Source organism: Anabrus simplex, chromosome 14 (assembly GCF_040414725.1).
Source record: "Anabrus simplex isolate iqAnaSimp1 chromosome 14, ASM4041472v1, whole genome shotgun sequence".
In the NCBI taxonomy this organism is placed as follows: Eukaryota; Metazoa; Arthropoda; class Insecta; order Orthoptera; family Tettigoniidae; genus Anabrus; species Anabrus simplex.
Genome location: NC_090278.1, coordinates 97025422 through 97048002, shown reverse-complemented (window position 1 = coordinate 97048002; position 22581 = coordinate 97025422). Strand labels below are relative to the sequence as shown.

Genomic DNA, 22581 nt, shown 5'->3' with positions numbered 1-22581 from the left:
ATTGTGTGCCTAACATAGTGGTACTACGCGCAAGTAAAAGCAACCCATAGTGTTCCCAGCGCGGTGGGACTAATAACTAGTTTCATGGTTCTAATACAACCATCCCTTGGTCACCCCTTTTAGTCACCTCTTATGACAGGCACGGGATACCGCTGGTGTATTCTACATGTGCCTCCCCCACCCGTTAGGGGGTAATGTACAGTCTGAAGTACTTCAGCGATATATTTTTGCACTGTATGTTGCATACCACTAGAATTTTGCATTTTAAAAACCTTATATTATTATGAGTAACTTTGGATTGCATATTTACGTCCTTTTTGCCAGGACGCTCTCAAATTCTGAGCCCAACTGAAGAAGTTAGACCAGTGGATACTGGGAGGCTCTTGCAAAACTTAGCCAGTTGTGGTGTATCTCAACAGTATCTAACTGGGTAGAAGTGAAGCCAAAATTTCAAAATGCAAAAATATGAAAAAGCCAAATTTCTGGGGTGAACAGGAACGTGCTAAAGCAATGCCGTATACTTCAAGATAAGGCTAAATTGTTAGCAAAGAAGATGGAAAAGGTTTCAATGCTAATTATAGACGATTAAATAGTATTAAGAATAGATGAGGCATATGGCAACCAGTTTCAAGCTGTCTTACAGCTTGTCAAACAAAGCAACAAAACAACCAGCTGATAGCACGCTCATCAGTCAGTGGTATGACACAGCTGGTTGCAAGAAATAATTTCATTTTTTTTTAAACGTGTGTCTAAATACTGCACCTAACCTTTAAATAAAGTCTATTTATACTTGAATGTACATAAGAATACAATATCTGTTCCGTTTGCTCTAAGTATAGTTTCCAAACGCTTTGCCCCCTTAGATTCGCTCAAGGAGGGATTTACTGTTTGGACTTCACATCTCACAAACATCACGGGGTCAGATATTTTGTCCCACTGGGGCTATCCTTATCAAATAAACTTCATTTACTTTGAACATGCCCACGGGGGAGCCTGTTAACCCCTAGAGTGGCGGATAGGGAGACCCTACAATTCAGTAGGGCTGGTTGGAATACCTAATACAACCCACAGACCAACAGGCAGCCCAGTTTGCTGGGGGCTTAAAATAATGGGACACCCCCTCTCCAGAGAGTCATAAATATGGAGGGCCCAAGCCCAGGGTATGGATGAAGACCCCAGCGGCATCAGTGGCGGAAGAGGGAAACTTGTACAGCCTGTACTCCAGAGGAGCGGCTTACCTGGCAGTAGGTGTAAAATGCCTTTGGTAGTGGCGATCCCATCGTCATAATAGCCTATTATTATTTATAAGCTTCATGTCCGTATTGATTGGTATCACTATATAGAAATAATATGAATCACCACCTTATCAATACACTATTTTATTTACTACCAAACTGGTAAATAGGGTCAATACCGGTTTCGACCCCTATGGGGTCATCCTCAGTTGACACATATAAATATCTATAAAAACATCACATATAATAGTTAAAGTTTAAAATTGATGGGTCATTAGTATACTGGTAAGTACATATGCATGTATTATGGAATTTATAAAATTGTTCTATTAGAGCTATTATGTAGATTTTCTGTTTCTTTGTAAACAGTATCAAAAGTATTGTATTGGATGTGGTTCATCCATTTGACAAAATGCTAGTGGATTGAATATGTACATTTGCTGAGAGGTACATGCTATTCTATTTTACAATTTTTGTTTTACATAATATGGGGTAAAATTATTACATTTGCACATATATGGTGATATTAGGTACAATGTAGGGTGTTAAAGATGTACTATTTGAATTTTCAGTATCCTGATTAAGTTTGTTCTATTAGAGCTATTATGTAGATTTTCTGTTTCTTTGTAAACAGTATCAAAAGTATTGTATTGGATGTGGTTCATCCATTTGACAAAATGCTAATGGATTGGATATGTACATTTGCTGAAAGGTACATGCTATTCTATTTTACAATTTTGTTCTACATAATATGGGGTAAAATTATTACATTTGCACATATATGGTGATATTAGGTACAATGTAGGGTGTTAAATATGTACTATTGAATTTTCAGTATCCTGATTACATTTCATGTAGTGGTTGTAAAGTTTACTGATTCACTTGTTTAGTTCAGTTAAATACAATTTTATAAATTCCATAATACATGCATATGTACTTACCAGTATACTAATGACCCATCAATTTTAAACTTTAACTATTATATGTGATGTTTTTATAGATATTTATATGTGTCAACTGAGGATGACCCCATAGGGGTCGAAACCGGTATTGACCCTATTTACCAGTTTGGTAGTAAATAAAATAGTGTATTGATAAGGTGGTGATTCATATTATTTCTATATAATAATAGTCTATAATAGCACTTTTCCATAAGTGCCATAAATACCCTGGCAGGAGCTGGATAAGGGGAAATTATTATGATTACTTTAAACATGCTCTTATGCTACTGCAGTTGTTGGCTACCTTGTTAACTACCATATTTACTCACCTATAACACCCTCTTTCCCATAATTATTCAACTTCGAAAATGGAGTACGGCATAACAGGAGGAAATTTCATATAATATAGGTTAGGTTGACATTGTTTTGACGCTGAAAAAGGAACAACTAGCATCTTTGAATCAACATGCAATACAGGTATTTAAAGAGTTATGTATCAGCCCCCTCCTGCATTTACACTGCAGACTTTACCAGCAGGAAGCTGCTGGTACAGTGATGTCCTTCTCCGCTAACTTACTCCACTTGATGCATAAAACATTCCCATCAAGCACTACTTGCTTCTCCGCAATACCAAGACTTAGTGTAATTTAATTCACTTTAACCCCTCAGCGCCGACCTCTATACGTGGTATAGACCCCCTTTTCTTCCGTAGCCGCCGACCTCTATATGTGGTATAGACCCATACATGGTTTCGCATTTACAGCTATAGCGCCAAGAGTTTTAGTGTTATGGATATGCAAATTGTTTTGTTTCCAAGAAGACATTTTCGGGTTTATCAGTGTTCTAAATAAGAACTGAACATCGTTAAAGTGTAGTTGCTTTTGCAAGGATAATTATTTGCCAATTATGTCTGAGCACCAATCCCTGCTTTTTTAATAGTCCGTTTGCTTCATTCTTTCCCACAGAATAAAATAAAGAAATGATGATCGGAGAAGTCTTTTCGCGTGATGTTCTTTGCTCTAATTTTGTATTAAGAGAGCGGTTTATTTATTATATTTGTCTTTATTTCTCAGCTTGTAGTCTTTTCGTAACTCTCCACGAGTGCTCTGTGTAGGCATCAGTTAGTGCTGCTTTCTGATATACGACACGAGAAGCAGTTGTGCATGGTATATATCTCGTTTGAAAGACGATGTATTGACCTTTTAATCTGAAATATGTATCGAGTTGGTTTGATTCGTCATAAATGTTATTCCCCTCATTCAGTTTCGTCCTGCCACTTTCGGTCCCGCTGCAGCTTCATCGGCTTGTGTGACGCACCGCGCTCAATGGCTAGCTCCTGCTGAGAGTAACGTACTTGAAATATTGTATAATTCAAATGAAAGTTTAGTCGGAAGTAGTAGTGACAGTATTAGCAGCAGTGATAATGAAATAGATGATGTGGCTGTGACCGATGCAGTGGTAAATGATGAGAGTGACGAGGAGGAACCAGTACTTGGAAATTTCGTGTAGGAGACTATAAATACACATACAGGTCAAAGGGAAGTTTTCAAGAGTGAATTATGATTCCTAGATTCTCCAATAATATTTAGAAAAGTCACAGGGACAAACATTGAGCAGTCATCTTATCAGTTTCAGCTGATGGAAGGTTTGTTTACGTAGTACAAAATACGCTTTTCGGGCGGGAAACGAAATATTCAAGGCCGGCACACATCAGATAATACAGTTCCAAGGTTGCAGGAAATACGTTTTATCAGGAAATTAGCACTCAAGAGTGAGAAATCCAAACCTCAGAGACGTTGTATCGCGTGTTCAAAACACGGTGAAAAGAAGACATCGGTGTACTGCTGCCAGGAGTGTGCCTTGGGTCTCTGTCTCGAAGAACTAAATTACTAAGGAAATGTGAAACAATTATGTAATTATCTTCATGTACATAGTTCTACCATAAGAAATTCCAAATTTCGTGAATATCGGGCTACTCTTATACTAGTAGTAACGCTTTAAGTGAATCAATGTATTTCAGTCGCGCGTAGTTGAAATTTCAACCGGCCGCGGGGTAGGAAGCTCTTTAAACGGCTGCGACGCTGAGGGGTTAAATTGCATTGCTTCGTGAATTACAGCTTTGTAGTTGTCTCTTGCTTCCCTAAACCACACAGAAATTTTATGTGCACATTTTTGTTTTTCCTTTCTTCACACCATGACTTTTTTTTACTCCCAATAATTTGTCTCTGATTGCACCAGTCCTACAGTCTGTTGGCTACATTTTAAACTACAGTATTTATTTACCTGCGCGGCATAGAGGCGTAGGCGCTGCTTATAGTCATGTGACAAGTCTGCTGAGGAAAAGCAGGAGGTTGATACAAAACTCTTTAAATAACTAAATTTATGTACGACTCCCTGTTCTCGCTCCATTTTTTATATTAAGCTCTTTTAAATTTATAGATACAAGTCGCTTTACGTCGCACCGACACAGATAGGTTTTATGGTGACGATGGGATAGGAAAGGCCTAGGAGTGGGAAGGAAGCAGCCGTGCCCTTAATTAAGGCACAGCTCCAGCATTTGCCTGGTGTGGAAATGTAAAATCATGGAAAAAGATCTTCAGGGCTGCCGACAATGGCCTTCGAACTCACTATCTCCCAACTACAAGCCCCTCACCAACTGCACGGCCAACTCGCTTGGTATATTAAGCTTAAAGACTGCCATAACACTTGTTCATTTTTACTCTTGCAAGTGTGATAAGCACAATGCAGTGCCGACTATTTATAGCTTGCAGTGGCATCGCTACCGGCGTGCTAGCCGGCCGGTCTTGGGCAGGTGCGGTATCCAACTGATGAGCCCATGCCGCACTAGGGCAAGACACTAGTAATTTTTCACGAATGACTTTCCTGAACTTTATTTACCTATCTCAATCGGAAGGCATATTCTTCGGCGGTACTTAGTTTCTTTGTTTATGTATAGAATTAATATGTTAATCTTCTGTTGCCTAGATGTAAACACACTGCTGTGCTGTGCGTAATGTATTCCACTAGAGACTAATACGTGCCCAAAGGAATTTTTGCTTTTTGGAACTTGAGTCCATTCCATTACTTTAATTTAATTTCGCACAATGTGCATAATTAGAGGATATACTCTTAAGCATTTTCACAGAATTTTGTCAGATATTTCTCTGCGCTTACATGTCATTACGTGATATCTGTCACATGGGTCATCACAAAGTTTGCACACGCATAGTTCATCCGGTTGGTGGTAGATGTCTCTCGAGCAGATACCGTGGTGAAAACCATGAACAGCAAAACGCGTCATGAAGTGTCTCAATACGTAATTGGCTTTTATCCATTCTCTGTTGACCATAGCACCTGTAGCGTAAAATTCAGGAAATATTTCTTCTCTTTTTCCTTGCAGTTCACGGAGTAGACTCTGGTATGCTTCTGTTGATGGCAGGCATAGGTCGTATCTTAAATCCTTAATGTAGAAGGATTCTCTGGCGAGAACATATGCCAGACGTGAGGGTGTATACTTTGAAATACACAAGGCCTTCTTCAGGAATCTTGCTTTTAATTTTTTGATTTCCTTCAGGTTCTTCTTTCTTAATTGGTCCCAAATTGAAGTCAAACCATATGTCACTATTGGAGTGATTTTTAACTTGAGAACATTTTTAACGCGGTATTTAACGATAACTTCTATAAATTCGGTATACTGTTCATAGTTGAAAAAGCGGCGATAACTCTCTCCCGAACATGGATACTGTATATATTTCCGTGAGTCTGTAATGTGATTCCCAAATATTTGTAATGTGTTACGATCGATAGTGCGTCTCTTTTATAAATTATAACATCGCTAGCTGCCGGTTTGCCTCCTTTCCTGAAAGTCATTGACACAGTTTTATTTTCATTTAATTGAAGTTCGTTCTTGGTTGCCCATACTGTAAGTTTGTTGAAAGCCTCCTGGAGATTTGCTAACTCAGTGGATACAAGCATCATGTCGTCCGCGTATGCGTACAATTTTACCTTTTCTGTTCTAATGCTCCGAGTTATGTCCGCAGTTACTATGTTAAATAGGAGCGGACTAAGCGGATCACCTTGCAAAACTCTGTTTGTTTGTTCTATCGGATCTGATATATCAACATTGTCATCTATTTGTATGAAATTTTTGTTCAGAATGTTCCTTAAAATCCCCGTGATGTAATTTTTCCCAGTGAGCATTTCCAGTTTATAGATTGCTGTATTTCTATTTACGAGGTCGAAGGCCTTAGAGTAGTCTATAAAGACAGCGTGTAGTTTACCTCTGTGGAATATTAATGCATCTTCTATATCCCCTTGTAAACATTTTACCGCTTGGAGTGTTGATTTTCCCTTCATGAATCCAAATTGCTCTTCCGGTATTGATCCTTCAACCAAGCTGTATAGACGTTTTGTTATGAGGCTTGTCAGTATTTTTAGGGCAGTAGGCTACATTCGAGAGCTATTCCACGATATGCGTTTGGATCCCTAATATTTCCTTTCCCTTTGTATAAAATTTTAAGAGTAGAAAGTCTCCAGTTATGAGGTATTTTTCCTTGCTTTATGCATTACTTTCTGGTTCCAAATAACTGTACTTCATCCAAGAATGTTCTAGCCTTTTTAGGAAAAAAATCATGTATAATGCATATTTAAGGAATTTTGAGCATTAATATGCACTTATATTTGTGAAGGTTATGGATGAAATTCTAAAAGAAACAACGGCAACATACAGAGGGAACATGAAAATGTTTGCGGATGACGATCTCGAGAATCAACAATACAGAAGTGCAAATCCAACTAAAGGCTTTAAATGACAATATTGAGAAATACGATATGAAAATCAGTGTAGAGAAGAGCAAAACAGTGGTGATGACAAGAGAAAGGAAAAGGAATCATTAGTATCAGGAGACAAAACCTTGAGGTTGTTGAATACTTCAAATATTTGGGAAGTGTAATAATGCAAGATGCAATGCTGGATAAGGAGATCAGCAGAAGGGTACAAGTGGGAAGTACATGGTAGCAGAATGTAAGGAACCTGGTGTGGAAAAGAGAAGTTCTTATGAAATGTAGAGAGATAATGTACAAGATGTACTCTACCTTCTAATAACATATGCATCACAGACTGACAGCAAGAAATGAGAGTAAAATTCAGGCCAGTGAGATGAAGTTCCTGAGAAGTGTGGAAGACCAGGAGATACAGAGTAAGAAATGTTGAAGTCAGAAAAGAGAGAGGTAGAAAAACTGAGTAATAGGATGGAGAAGAAGGTTTGGACATGTTATGAGGATGGAGGGGGGAATCTCAGAGCAAGATTGATGGACTCTGTCAAGAGCAATATAAGAAAAATGAAGGCTGGAATGGAATACTGTTACTGAAGAAGAGTGGTGGAAGGAAAGGCAACACTTCGACCTGGCAGGAGCTGGACAAGGAGAAATGAAAATGGTGATCATGTATACGACATACATATTCAGAAAATCGGCTGGGATGGAGACACTCTAGCAGAGAGACAAGCAAAGACATAACCAGTGGGATAATGACACTCAGAAACCAGCAAATCTATTAGCGATTATATTAAGTTTTTGAATGTTGTACATTTTATATCTGACCTAATTTCCCCGCCTCTGATATTTATTTTCCATTTTTACACTCGCTTGTGAATTGAGCAGTGCTTTCACCAGTCCCATAAATTAATCATTAAAATTTCATTAAATCGCTATGAAATGAAACTGATGCTTAGTTACCATACATTACTGTAACAACTGAAATTAATATTTCATTCTAGAGTATATACTTTTTCTTTGTTAGGTAGTAAACAGTTTCTTACCAGATGATGCAGCGTGCAGTGGCAAAGAAAGTGAACACGGTCATAAACGTGAACCTAAACAACGGATTTTTCTGTTCAGTGAAGTTCTTTATGGCAAAAATTTGAATGAAGTATTTGACTCGACACTGTCACAAATATGTTCATTTAAGTCTGCACCCATATGTTCGTGGTGTAGAGAGGTAGTGACTGACAAGTGCAGGAACCTCACAGAAAATTAATTTAGAAATGTTTACCCTTCCTGTCACTTCCAGGAACTAAACCCAAGTACGTCAGAAATTAATTTGATTCCAGAATCCACAGAGTAAGTTTTTGTAAAAAAGAAAATGTTAATGAATGTTGGAGTTGAAACCGACAGATTTTATAAACAGGCAGTTGAGGGTAGTAACGACAAGGGGTAGGACGGGAGAGGAAGATAAACATTAATGAAAAAAAAACCCACCAGATGTGAAAAGTTTTGAATGGTACTTGGAAGTAATCATGTAAGATGGGAAGATAACTGAGGAGACTGGATAGTATAACAAGCAAATGGCTTGTTACCAGTGTGTGAGTGTGCACATATAAAAAGAGTGCATGGTGTACTGTGTTTTGTATTTGACCTGATATGTACCAATATTGACATAAGCAGCAGATGAGAGTAGAATTCAGGCAGCCGAGGTGAAATTCCTTAGCACAATCATAGGAAAGACGAGGAAAGAGGACTGGAGTTTGAAAACTACAAGACAGGATAGAAACAAGCAAACAAACAGCATGGACACGGTGCAAATGGAAGAAGATCAATCCAAAGGAAGTTTTACAGAAAAACCAACAGGAAGGAGACCACAAAGACGGCCTTGAGGATGAGATTTTATAGAGGAGAGGAGATGGAAGAAATACTGGAGGCAGGAAAGCAGGGTGGAGAGAAAAACTATGGAGGTCTACACTTCATAACCTGACACAGGAGGGAATTTGAATGGTTCAATAGACAAAAAGAGAGAATTCTTTTTAGAAAGTGCTAATAATAATAATGATTACAGCCATAGCAAAATTAACAGAGAAAAGATCTAGATCAGCAATTTAAACGTGAGATTAAGAGGTTCAGCAAAAATGCATAAAACATCATTTGAAATGTTTCCACTTGTATCTTCGTTCAAAACTCAACCTTGCACGAATAACACCGATGATTGTTGTTTAAAGGGGCCTAACAACACCATCTGTAATCCCTGCCAGTCAACTTGACAAGAACTTCTTTTCGTTATCGTCTGATGTGTAAGACTGAATCAGGAACCCTTTCCTGGGGTATCGGAGCAGTTTAGATAATTCACTTAACCTACAAAAGGAAAAGCAATTAGCCAATATCGGAGAAAAATGAGATTCTTGCAACCTCGCAATAAGTTTCAAACGTATTATTCCAATTTTCCACACCTTATTTTATGTCAACCAAGCATTTCCCTGTTTGACAAACATTAAAGTGAAACATGAAATAAGATTTTGTTCATTTAAGAACTTCATGTCTGTATCAAACTTGCAACCAAGAACAAAATTATTCTGCTCTAAGAAACACGTCCAAGGATCACATGGAACTGTCAGTGACATCTGAATTATGCATTTGAAGAACTAACATTTTACCTAAGTTTAAAGAACAAATGTTCTGCAGCAAGTATTTCCATAAATCTGTTTGAAAGGCTTTCTAAACAATATAATAGCAATGCTGCTGTTGATAGCAGTTTTAAACTATTAAAGTGAATGCCTCTCTAATAAAATTACTAAGTGTGTTTTGAAATCCTACTGAAAATACACAAACTGAAATTGGGCTCATGTACTATACAGCACTTTTATATTTAGCCCTACGTTAAAATATGTCCGGTAGTGGCGGGTTCCTCAAAAGAAAAAGGTTGGGAAGCTTGCAGTGCTCTTTCCTGCAGCTGAGGCACAGACAAGCCACTTCCTAACTGACCTAACAACTGGAGGATGGTTTATGCACTGCAGCGATTTTTACTCTATATTTTTCCTCATCAATTCTCAATTGTAAAAATACTTAGGAACATTACTGGCTTCTACATCGAGTATTAACCTCCTGCAAACAAAACCCATAGTAGCTAGTCTTTGTTTCAATGGCAGCACCAAGTGTGTAGGTCACCACTAGAAAAATGTTCTCTTTTCACTACTGAAGTCTTGTACCCTTTTTAAACTTTGACGCATCGCTGACCTATGCTACCTCCCACTGTACACTCGGTCGGCACGTAAATCGATCGTGCAAGCTCACGCCGGTCGCATACGGCGTAGGTCGATGAACGGGTCCGATATTCGAGGGGCCAGCAGTAGGCTGGGAGAAGGATGCATCGTCCTCTGCAAAAGTCTTCCCCTGGATGGTGGCGATGGCACGCTGGATCTCGGGATTCAGACCGTTAGCAGCGGCCATGGACCTTGCACGACTGCGGCTTCTGCTACGCTTCAGCTGGCGCTGTCTGTTGCGACGTGCTGACTTTTGACTTCGCTTGCTGACTGTCGTTACGACAGAACCACTGGGCGAGATACTCCTTGCGTTTGGGCGGGCCATGGCAGCATTATGACGGGCAACATTTGCCTTATTGAGATTGCCTGAAACACACACAAAATGTCATGTAAGTTAAATCTAGGACATTTTTATAACTTATTTTAAACCTCGCTCAAATTTCAGATCAAACACTCTTAATACCTCAACTAACTTCAATATTATTGGTTTTACATCCCACTAACTAAATTTTCATTTTTCCGAAACAGTGACATGCTGGAATGTTGCCCCGCAGTAGTTGTTTTCATTCCCATAACTCTACGGATGTGAGGCTGGTGGACTCGAGTACCTTCAAATATCACCAGACTGAGCCAAGATCGAACCCGTCAACTCAAGCTCAGAAGGGCCGTGTTACTTAGTCCGGCCGACAAACTTCAGCAAAAATCTTCAACTTTGAACAAAAGAGGCAAAAGTAGTCCAGCAAGATACTTCTACAATGGTATCATGTCAGCTACACTCCAGGATTTGATCTGCCTATTGTGCAGCGGATAAACTTCATTTAATTAACTGCTCCCTTCTGGACACTGAAGAGGAGCAAATGATGTTGGGGTGGAACATTGTCAAATGGAATAACCTTAGTGTCAATGACCGACTTCATACTACCCAGTAATCTGTGTACTACTTCCATCACGGCTAAAAGTAATGAGGTGCAATGGACGCTTTATGAGAAAGGTGTTGGCTACTGCCAAGCCAAATGCCGCAGCACAATCCAAGATTCTGTTCCCATCCTCATTTCTCTCTCTCCAAAGCCCAGAACTCCATGTATTGTATCATATCCATCCCTATTTCCATCGACGTATTTAAGTCCCCACCAATGAATAGGAGCTTGTTTACCTCAAGAGATTGTAGGCAAGTTTCAAGGCTTGTCCAGAATTCATCCTTTTCATAGTCCGCACACCCCGTTTGCGGGGCATAGCAGGAGATTACGCACGATTTCATTCTACTACTAATTTTCATGGACATCAGTCCGTCGAATAAACGGCTATTGTCAACAACACGATCTTGGATGCTAGGGCTCACAGTAAAAGCTACACCATTACGGTTAGGTGTTTCTCTGTGGTAGAACAACTTATATCCTTGGCCAGTATCTTTAGCCTTGGAACGTTGACTTTGTTTCTTGGATGCAGGCAATGTCTTATGTGCCAGTTATTCAGTACATCAGCAAGTTCTCGACTTCGACTCTTCAGAGTGCCAATGTTGATGGATGCCATCCTGATTTGTTGACTTGCTTCTTTTGCCCACCCCATCGTTGAGAGGATAGCCCTTGCCCATTTCTCACACCATTCAGGTGATGATGCACGTCGCCTACAGCAGGGAACGCCCAAGCAGTTTATATCTCTATCATTCTTCTAAGCAGTGCACTTAGATGCAACAGATTTCTTTACTAACCAGCTTGTTGCTGTGAGACTGAAGTTGAACCCGCCCCCTCTACCCAGGCTTGGGAGCAGCAACAGCAACTACTGAGCTAATTAATTCACCCAGCAGTAATTACAGGCAGAGTTACACTGAGGGAGCCTGGCAATGGGATCTTTTCACACAAGTCCCATAGCCACCTGCACCTCCTTTACACCTTGAGACACTAGCAAGTGCTGTTATCATATGCTGCAAATCTACGGTAGAGGGCACTTCATCAAAGCTGCTTAGTCACATTGCCCCGTTGCCTTGCGAGGGACATATGTTCTCAGCAGACACACTTGATGGTAGGTCACTGCTCTTTCAAAAAAGCAGCAAACGATTAAAGGAACAAGGGTATGGAAGACTTCTGTTTGGGTTAATGTTTATTTAGACAGACTTTTTAAGACTGTATCACCAAGCAGGTTTTCTGGCATTTCTCTCAGGGCACTAGAAAGGAATGGAGTCTAAGGAGTTTGCAGTATGCTTTGAAGATTTGTGTTTCATGACTTGAGATATTCTTACCTCTGTTTTCAACAGTGCACTGAATCTTCTGGCACCATCAGGCATTACATATGATAGTGACCTGCACCTTACCCATTGGTCATAAAGCCATGGGAGGTCTTGTGATTGTATCGTATTGGCCTGAATATAAGACTGGGATTTTTACATTTACTATTTATGTTAAAGTGCGTATTAAAAAAAATGCAGTTGCTTTATAGTTTTATATGCACAGCCTCCCATTTAACCCTTTCGCTTTCAAGCTCTCAGCTGTTGGATATGTGAAAACCGTTAGCCATATTTACCCCACTACACACACACTTCTTCAAAATTACATGGAAGGCACACCAAAAAGGATATCAACATGAACGTCTGTAAACTTATAGAGTATATATCACTAGGGCCAGAATAAAAAAATATGCATATGCAAATGCATATTTTTAACGTTAGTGCATATTTTGAACATTAGTGTATATATAGACATTTTTCTCTTATGTGTGATCGATTATCTAAGATTTCTGAACGAAATGAAAAATCAAATGAACTCTTATGTTGCACATCCCTTGGCAACATAAGAAGCCTCCCCTGATCAATAAAAAAGCTTTCAGTGTCTATTAACAACCATGTAGACGGATAATGACGCTTTTCACAATAGCTATTTCCTTCTTTCTGACATTCCTCTTTCCCTCTCCTTGCCTCGCGAGGTTTGCTTAAACAGGTGCGTTCACCTGTAAACTTGCTCTTCATCTACAGCAGTGTAATCAGATAAAACTGAAAAAATGCCAAAAGTTTTTTGCCAGAAGAATGTTCCGAACAGTCAGTGCCAGTGTTCAAGTATTACCCACTTACATCCGTCGACGTAGAATGATCATTTTCAGCTTATAAATTAATTCTGGCCGACAACAGAAAGTTTTTGACTCCTGAAAACATTGAAAACTGTTGAAACCTACTGACCCCCATCATTCTGCTGGTATTAAACATTTTTTAAATCAATTTAACACTGAGATAAAATTAAATAATGCGCCCGGTAAGCATATTTTATTTTTAGTGCATATTTACAACATTTTTCGTGCACATGAGCATGCATATTTTCGGAGTTTTTAGTGCTTAGGAATCCGGGCCTTATATATCACTTATGCACATTGCCCACGGTAAAATTTTTCGTACAACTAATTTTATAAAATCCATGGAGGTGTCAGGATGGCCATCTATGAACTAAGATGTGTGCTGCCAAGGACTGAATTCAAAACCTGTTTATCTTCGCCTTCACATCAGCATGGTTTGTGTTCGGCCGAACGTTTTACAAAAGATTCAGTGACAGTTTTCTACCTCCCTTCTTGGATTTCTATTGTGACACATTGGCATTTTAACCTCATACAAACACTAGCTGCTTCCTTAGTCCACCCAGATCCCGCCATTTTAGAAATTATTTGTTTGTTTGTTTTTGTTTTCCTCGGCAATGGTATTTACAAACGAGCTTCACAATCCTATAAGTCATAGCACCAGCATCATCGCCATACTGCTAATTGGTTTGTTTTACAAAATTAATTATACAGAATACAACATGTTCTTTATGAAAAGTATTATAAAAGGTTTTATAAAACTTGAATTTGACCGTGAGCAACATAAATTTTATAAAATTAAAATATTGTACAATAAGTTTGAAGGAAATTTTTTCCATGAGCAACAGGCATTATCATCATTACAAGCGAGTCATGCTTCTAAGTCACTAAAAGTATACAAAAGGAGGAGGATGAGAGTAATGGTTTGTAATCATGCCTCGAAACCAGAAGGGTTAAATAGAAAAATAAATAAATGTGGAAACAAATTTACAAGTTTCGGATTTTGAAAGTTTTGAAGTAATTCTGAAATTCTGGAGTAATTTTCAAGTAAGAATCGAACCAGTTATTTATTTCGAAAAAATGTCTAATATAATCAGAAAGAATGTTTTCCCGAAGTTTGACATGCATTGCAGTTTGGGTTTAGGAAAGGTTATCCACTGACGCTCAACTTGTAGGATTCCAGCAAGATATAGCAGATATCTTGGATTAAGGAGGTCAAATGGACTGTATCGCAATTGACCTGTCTAAGGCATTTGATAGGGCAGATCATGGGAGACTACTGACAAAAATGAGTGCAATTGGCGAATTCCTTAAGGCAGTATTATTCGACCTTTATTAATAAATTAGTGGAATCAAAGATAAGGCTTTTTGCGGATGATGCTATTCTGTAGAGAGTAATAAATAAGTTACAAGATTGTGAGCAACTGCAACGTGACTTCAATAATGTTGTGAGAAGGACAGCAGGCAATGCTATGATGATAAACGGGGTTAAAATTCAGGTTGTGAGTTTCACAAATAGGAAAAGTCCCCCGTTTTAATTACTGCGTTGATGGGGTGAATGTTCGTTATGAGGATCACTAAGTACCTAGGTGTTAATGTAAGATCATCAGGGTAATCACATAAATAGGATTGTAAATAAAGAGTACAGATTTCTGCAGTTGGTTATGAGAGTGTTTAGGGGATGCAGCAAGGACTTACCAAGGGAGATGTTCAATAAATTACCAATTACTTTGCAATCCTTTTAGAAAAGGCTAGGAAAACAACAGATAGGGAATCTGCCACCTGGACAATTGCCCAACTTGTAGATAAGTAGTGATTGATTCTGAGAAGGAGTGTTCACTGCAGAAGTTTGTGACTGATATTAGTAGAAAGGTTATATTATTGTTTACTAGCATGGTAAATATCAAGATTCTATGTGCAATAGATCCAAGGATAGATTAAATTGTGTAAAGTGATGTGTCACTGACAACAGACTTTTTATTTTTTTGCATAAAATACACATGCTAGATTATTTTCGAAGTCATCTACACTTTCTGATTCGGACAAAGAAACAACATCAATTGAATATTTGTTAAGATATTCCGTGATATTGTCAGCTAAATGAACTCTCTTCGCCATGTAGCACGCGATAAATAACTAGGCCTAAACTAGATTATTTATATCACAATATATACAACACTTCACAAACAATATGCACCTAATTACCTAAGAAAACTATTTAAATAATGAACTAGCAAGTAAACTAAATATCATGCCTAAGATACTGCATCATCATCATTTCCCTTTATCCAGCTGTAGCCGGGTAGGGGCAAATATGGTTCCTCTCCACTTTCTTCGGTCTTTCCACCACTCCTCCTCCAACACTGTGTCCCAGTCCAGGTTTCTTTCTATAATGCTGCGTTGGATGGTATCCTTCCATCTCAATCGTGGTCGTCCACGGCCTCTCCTTCCTTGGATTTGCATCACTTAGCATCAGGTAGCAGGTAGGGACCCTCTTCGGAGGCAGCCCTACCCAGGGAGTGGTGCCCCTGCCTATGTGAGTCCCAGAGCACACTGACCCGGTGTGTAACATGGGTCCCAACTCAGGGTTACGAGTGAAGACCTCAACGGCATCTACGGCAGAGAAGGTGGACTTCGGTACGGCAGAGATGGCGGAAGGGGCATACCCGTAGCGTCTGTACTCCAGAGGAGCGGCTACGAAAGGCGTCTGTCTCCATGTTAGGGGCGGCCTAATTTTGAACCTGGCAGTATGTATAAAGTGCCTTTGAGTGTGGCGAGCACATCGTAACAATAGCCTATATGGACAAAGCAGATATATGATACTGCATAATTTCATTATATATCGTCCCTACTCTGGCAAATTAGCGAATCTGCAAACTGTCAAAAGGTTAGAGGAGCTGAAAGAAGTTGTAATTACTCATGTCAAATCAATTTTTATATTTAATGATTGGTTTCATGTGTTAGGCATAAAGAACGAGTTGCAGTGAGACTTTGTCAGAGGGTAGACAATATTTAACCAATAAAATCTACACCAAAACATCAGAAGTACAGATTCCCTAGTTTGTCACTTTCGCTAGTTTGCCAGAGTGGGGACGATATAATCGGTAACATCAACAAAAACAGAGAGAAATGCTCGCATGTTTGCCACCCATCACTACACGAGACGCCGAACTCCAGTGAGCGCGGTTTAAACTCCCAGAATATCAATAAATATGGATAATCAGCAGTTCCTGAAGAGTATAACATGAGTCAAAACTGCGCTCTTCTTATTCCATGCCAGATACTGGTATCTGGCACGTAAAAAACGAAATAATAACAATATTTTGCAGGAACTGTGGGTACCGATATATTGTTACCTAGAAAGCATATGGGTTAAAAAGTTTTTATAACTTCCCACTTGTGGCCTACTGGTTTGTGCAGCAGGTGTGTCAACGTGTTTCGCAGCTGAACTCAAGGTCACGAATAAACTGAAATGTCCTGAGTTTTGGAGATCGTTTCAATAAAATTTGTGGTTTATGCTTAGTGATGTCAGAGAATGGGTGCTTTCATTAAAAACAATTTAGTACATCACCACCTTTAAATTGAGGAGGCATAATGATAAATTATGCAGTACAGTAAGACGTTTCTGCAAGGGGGAAGGCAAAAGAACGTGGTAAGAGAGAAGACATACTATTGAATACACGAATTGGATATGGAAACATTAGATACAATTTTTTCTGGCATCATCATCATCATCTAAAGGCTTCGCCTTGTCGCTGCAACCATTGATCTCTTCTCTCTGCGATCCTTTTCATCTCTCCATAACCTTGGCATCCCATCATCTCAACTACCTCTTCAATGATCTTCTTCCGTGGTTTTCCTCTGCCTTTCTTTCCCATCACCTTGCCTTCGAACAAGTTCTTTATGAAGTTATTATGCCGGAGAATGTGACCGAAAACTGTTATCAGTTTTATCAGTTATCAGATTTTTTCTGGCATAAGGGCATTTTATGTTTTTTTCTGCAGGTACAGTGAGAACTTATCTATTTCTGAAGACGAGAGGGAAGTATTAAAAGGTGTGGAGATACAAGAGAATAAATATGAACACCTTTTCCGCTGGGGCTTATAAAATAAAATAAGGTGTGAAAAACACCAAACACCAAACATGAAAACTTTTGCACGAGGGCCAATTAAAATATCCAAGTATTCTTTCAGATCACACACTTTATAAAACAAATGATAGTAGAAGCCATTTATTTCAGACTAGTGGGTTATTAAACAATATTTTCTGGTCACACTCTTAGACAATGAATTGGAGGCTACACTCGACCATGTGCAATTGCGAGGAATGACTTTGGCAGCAATTTTGAATCCGACAAAACCTCGACCAACTCAAGTAATCGAGTCGAAATGTGAAGGTGAGAATTTCAACATTTGCACCACCTCTGAAGATGTGAATGCTGGTCTACTTTCCGACAGATTTTGTAAGATTTTTTTCCTCTATCCAAGACTAATACAGTAGAAGTCTGTTATAGCGAGTAACAGATATAACGAGAACCCCGTTATAACGCCAATTTTTTCCTGTCCCTTCAAAATTCCTATATTAAACTGTGTATTATCATTCAGTTACAGCGAAAGCCCTATTACTGATGCATCCGTTCTTAGGAATGCTTAAGCGTACGTGATTTTTCCCATTACCAATATTTATCCACCCCAGCGATTATGTTGCATCCGATCGATTACCTTCGGTATCGTTTCCTCGCTATTTCCACTAGCGAGTTCTCTCGTCGACATTCGAAGACTATGTCGGGGTAGATTAGTAACACCAGTCAACTGCTGTTCCGTAAATAATATTCGAAATGAAAGAGGACATTTTCGTAATAAATGCGTAAATAATGTATTCAATAACTGTTGTTGACTCGTTTAAAATAAAGGCTGACTAAATGATTGCTTAATATTAATGCTAAATACTGCAATTAAGTAAGAATGGGATAACGGACATATGGCAGAGTGCATACTTGATTTCAGAGGTTAGTTTATATTTTCTCGCATCTGGTTAAATCACAGAAAGGCTATTATGTAAATTCATAGCGAGAAGGTTGTAATTTCACTACTGGCACTTGAAGCGTATTTTCATCATATGTACAGTATGGTTAAGTTAGGGTAGGTGACGCTGTTTGAATAAGAAAACAAACGTTTGCCACAAAATGCGATCAATCATCTTTGGTACGGTATAGTTTTCTCACTGTGCATTTGCGAGCTCTCATATCGAAATTCGAAGGCAATGTAGGATTACAAGTTGTCCATTTCATGACCGTATCGATGTTTAATCAAGAAGTAAGTATAAATAACCACCTAATCGATACTTTATTATTGCCTCAGGCAAAATTGAATAAAATTAAAACTTACAGGACATGTTTCGACCACTTAGTGGTCCTCTTCAGCTGTATAAATAAAGAACTGAAAAGAAAAAACAATATGACAATAAGCACAAATAGAAGTTCTTTGGAGACTACTTTGATAAAAATGGAGGACATCAGAATAGACATCTTGCCTCTCGTTCTTGTTTGGAAAAGATGTTTATTCTGCGCTGTCTAGAGGGTCTGTCTTTGAGCGCGACCTGGTGAAGTAACGATGTGATACAGTTTGACAGTTCATGGTAAGCTCTGGAGAGAAGGGAAGTAGAGTTTTATTGTCATCTAAAATATGTGAGGGAGGAGGGAGATTGGGTTGTGCTTCTGCGATGTCGTGTTTGATTATATCTCTTATTCGTCTAGTCTGTTTCATGCCTACCCATTCTAAGTATTTGCTAATATTCTCGTGTAAGATGTTTTTATGCTCGTTTTTGTTGAGATTGTCTTCACTGTTTTCCAACTTATCAAGAATGATGTGGATGTTTTCCAGGTTGTTCATAAGATTACCTTTATTTATCATACAGATAATTTGAAGGTCCTGTTTTATATTGGTGAATTTGTGGTTGGACTCTTTCATATGGGATCCCATGGCAGAGAATCTTTTGTATTTTTCAGCATTGACGTGTTCTTGATATCTAATAGAGAAGTTCCTTCCAGATTGTCCCACGCAAGTTTTTTTACATTGAGCACAAGTCAGCTTATAAATATCCGATTCCTGGAATTCGTCATCTTTAAGTTTATTAGCTTTATTGTGACTGAAGTATCTATGTTTCGTGTTGTTGTTTGTAGAGAAGGCTACTTTGGTATTGTGTTTCTTGAATAAGTTGGTGATTTCGTAAATCTTCGGGTTATTAAAGGTGAATTTTACATATCCTTTTTCTTTTTCTGAATGTTGTTTAAGTTTAATTTGTTGTTGCTATTTGCATTTAGTGATGATTTTATTGATGAATTTCAAACTGAAACCATTATATAGAGCCTGTTGACGAATGAAAGAAAGTTCCTTTTTTTCTGTCTGTTTCTGTTAGCGGAATTTCAAAGGCTCTGTTGACGAAACTATAATAAGCGGATTTCTTTTGCGAGAGGGGATGTAAAGAATCACTTTTGATTGTGGTCGGGGTAAAAGTGGGTTTCCTGTATATTTTAAATTGGAATTGTTTGGATATCCAGAAAATTGAATATGCCTTTCTCTTCTTCTTCAGCTGTAAATTTTATGTTTGGGTCTAAATTATTCAAAGTATTAAGGATACTGTGACTCATTTATTTCCTTGTTAATTATGGCATATGTATCATCAACATATCGAAGCCAGAGATCGAGTCCTTTAATGTGACCTACTATGTGAGTGTGTTCCAAATAGTCGAGGTAAATGTTAGCTAAAATTCCAGAAGCCGGCGCTCCCATTGGAAGTCCATCTTGCTGATATATTTTATTATTAAGAGAGAAGAAATTGTGGTTCAAAACGAATTCCAAGATAGTAATGAAGTTTTCTATTTCAGGTATACTGATATGTTTGTGAACTAATAAATTCGTCTTTATAATCTCAATGGTGTTCTTAACAAGAATGTTCGTGTACATGTCCTTGATGTCGAAGGAACTTGTTACGAGAGATGAAGTTAACTTGAAATCTTTAATAGCAATGCAGAACTCTTTAGAGTTTTTTATCGAAGATTTGGTATAAAATACGTAGTTATGAGTTAAGAACCTATGAATAAATTGGGATATTTTGTATGTGGGGCTTCTCCGAAAATTAATTATAGGTCTCATAGGTGCATCCTTTTTATGTAATTTATGCATAGCTCTTGCTTTAGGAAGTCCTGGATTCATATTAATGAGTTTTTGAATATCTTGGTCGTTAAAAAGGAAGGAGCTTTGCTTCAGTATCCCTTTCAAAATCTTTTGAATTTTTAGGGTGGGGTCTTTCTCAATTACCTTAAATTTGTTGTTAGTGAAAAAAGTTTGTTTTATTGATGTATTCGGTTTCATTTAATATTACTACTGTTCTATCTTTATCAGCTTTCATTATCACTACATCACTTTGTCTAATTTTACGCTGAAGATCCTTCTCGATCTTAGTGTTTGTGGAATTGGTTAGTAACCCTTCAATTATGGAGGGAATTTTTTTCTTTGCTTCGTACCGTACGTCATTCTGAATGTCGACTGGAAGGGTTTGTATGGCCGTCTCTGTTTCTGCTAAAGTTTGTATTAATACTTGTCTGTTATCGAAACTATGCCAATTGTGATTAGGCCCTTTGCTTAATAATGTAGTTCTTGTTCTGTAAACGTCGTGTTCGACAAGTTCATGACAGGGGGTGGGAATTCTTCACAATTAAAAGAAGATTTAGGGTGATGCTTATTTAGATTTGTTGGGGGATTGTTTTTTAGGTTTTCTAACTTCTTATTCAAAGTTGTACATTTCTTGAGAGATAAAGTTGAAATTCTAATAAACATTTCGGAAAGGCCATTCATATGTAAATTTTTAGCGAGGTCGTTATTTCTCTACATGCATTAAAAATATGTTTTCATGATACAAATACTGTACGGTTAGGTTAGGCAACGCCGTTTGAAGAAGAAATCTGAAATGCTTTCCACAGAAGCCTCTGCGTGATACCGTATTTCTCCAAATTCAAGACGGGGTTTTTCTCAGAATTTCATGCGAAAAATTCAAGGGTTGTCTTGCATTCCCGGCCTAACAGTAACGAATACCACTGACAACCACTGTGGTAACCATGCTGCTTCTTTTCACTCCCACACGCGCACGTACATACAAAACTCTTTGACAATAAACGACCGCCTCTTTACTATACATCGCTAGCTGCGACAACCGGTTGTACAGTGCCTTTGTGTTAACGTCACTGGATCTTGGAAAATATTCAAGAGAGAATGACATTCTATTAGCCTCTACAAAAACGTTTCTTAAATCTGCAGAATGGCATCAAAACTTGAGCCTTCGAATTCTTAGAAAGGCTACAGCTACTCAGTGGCAGAGTTATAACCCGTCTACTGTACCTAACGCTTAGTAAAATAAAGTTTTATAGACAGCAGGAATATTTTCGTGATGGATAGTCGTTTTGTAAAGATACGCGGAACAGGTATTGCCGGCAAATTAACAACGGGTTCTAGTCGATATTTTGATACCGATTTTAAGTTAATGGTTATTAAACATTCGGAAATGAAGAATAATTGTGCACAGGCCTAATTAATCCAATATTTGACGTTAGCGTGAAGACAAAGATAGCTAAAAAATGCGTACTGTACAAAAAATGCGACAAGGACGCTTGAAGTCGAAGATGAAATTCTGAGGTATCTGCACGAAAAACTTAAGGGCAGAATGGCCATACCGTGGCGCAATAAACCCTTTCCTTGACCTTCATGTACGCGATCAGGCCTATACATCGCTAGCTGCTGAAGTTGGCCGAACCCGGCAAGTGAGACGTGCGCGTAGATCTGACGCTGAGTAACAGTTTTATAGGCAGCAAGAATATTTGCTGATGGATCGTCATATTGTAGAGACGCATGGAACAGGTATTGTCGGCAAAATTTCAACAGGTTCTCCTCGGTATTACGATGCCAATTTTAAGTTAATGGTCATTTAACCCCCATAAATAAAGAATAATTGTGCAGCCGCAAAAAAATACAGCATAACGAAAGCCACTGTTCGGCGTCTAAAATGCGTACTGTACAACAAAGGCATTCATATGATTTTACAAAGCACTTTTTGAGCCTGATTTACATTTTTGAAGAAAAAAGTGGGGTTCGTCTTGGATTCGGAGAAATACGGTACCACACAATCATTTTTTCAGAATGAAATTAAACTCACATTTTCACGAAAAATAACAAACGAGTATGCCGTAGTGTGGATACCGTCTGCGGAAACGCAAATTTTGAGCAAATTGAATGCCTTTCCATACTGATTTTAATGTGTATGGGGGTT

At 38.4% G+C, this 22581-nt stretch overlaps 2 protein-coding genes across 3 annotated transcripts in view; one reads left to right on the top strand and one right to left on the bottom strand.

Moving 5' to 3' along the window:
* Positions 1 to 22581, top strand: part of LOC136885605 (gamma-tubulin complex component 3) — a 309280-nt gene that overhangs the window by 114548 nt on the left and 172151 nt on the right. The gene's annotated exons all lie outside the window — the stretch shown is intronic.
* LOC136885608 (uncharacterized) overlaps positions 2707 to 22581 on the bottom strand; it is a 39584-nt gene continuing 19709 nt past the window's right edge. The window contains exon 6 of the mRNA XM_067158283.2: positions 2707 to 10572. Within this exon, the coding sequence (XP_067014384.1) occupies positions 10181 to 10572 (392 nt within the window). The 3' untranslated portion in view covers positions 2707 to 10180. The remainder of the gene's footprint in view (positions 10573 to 22581) is intronic.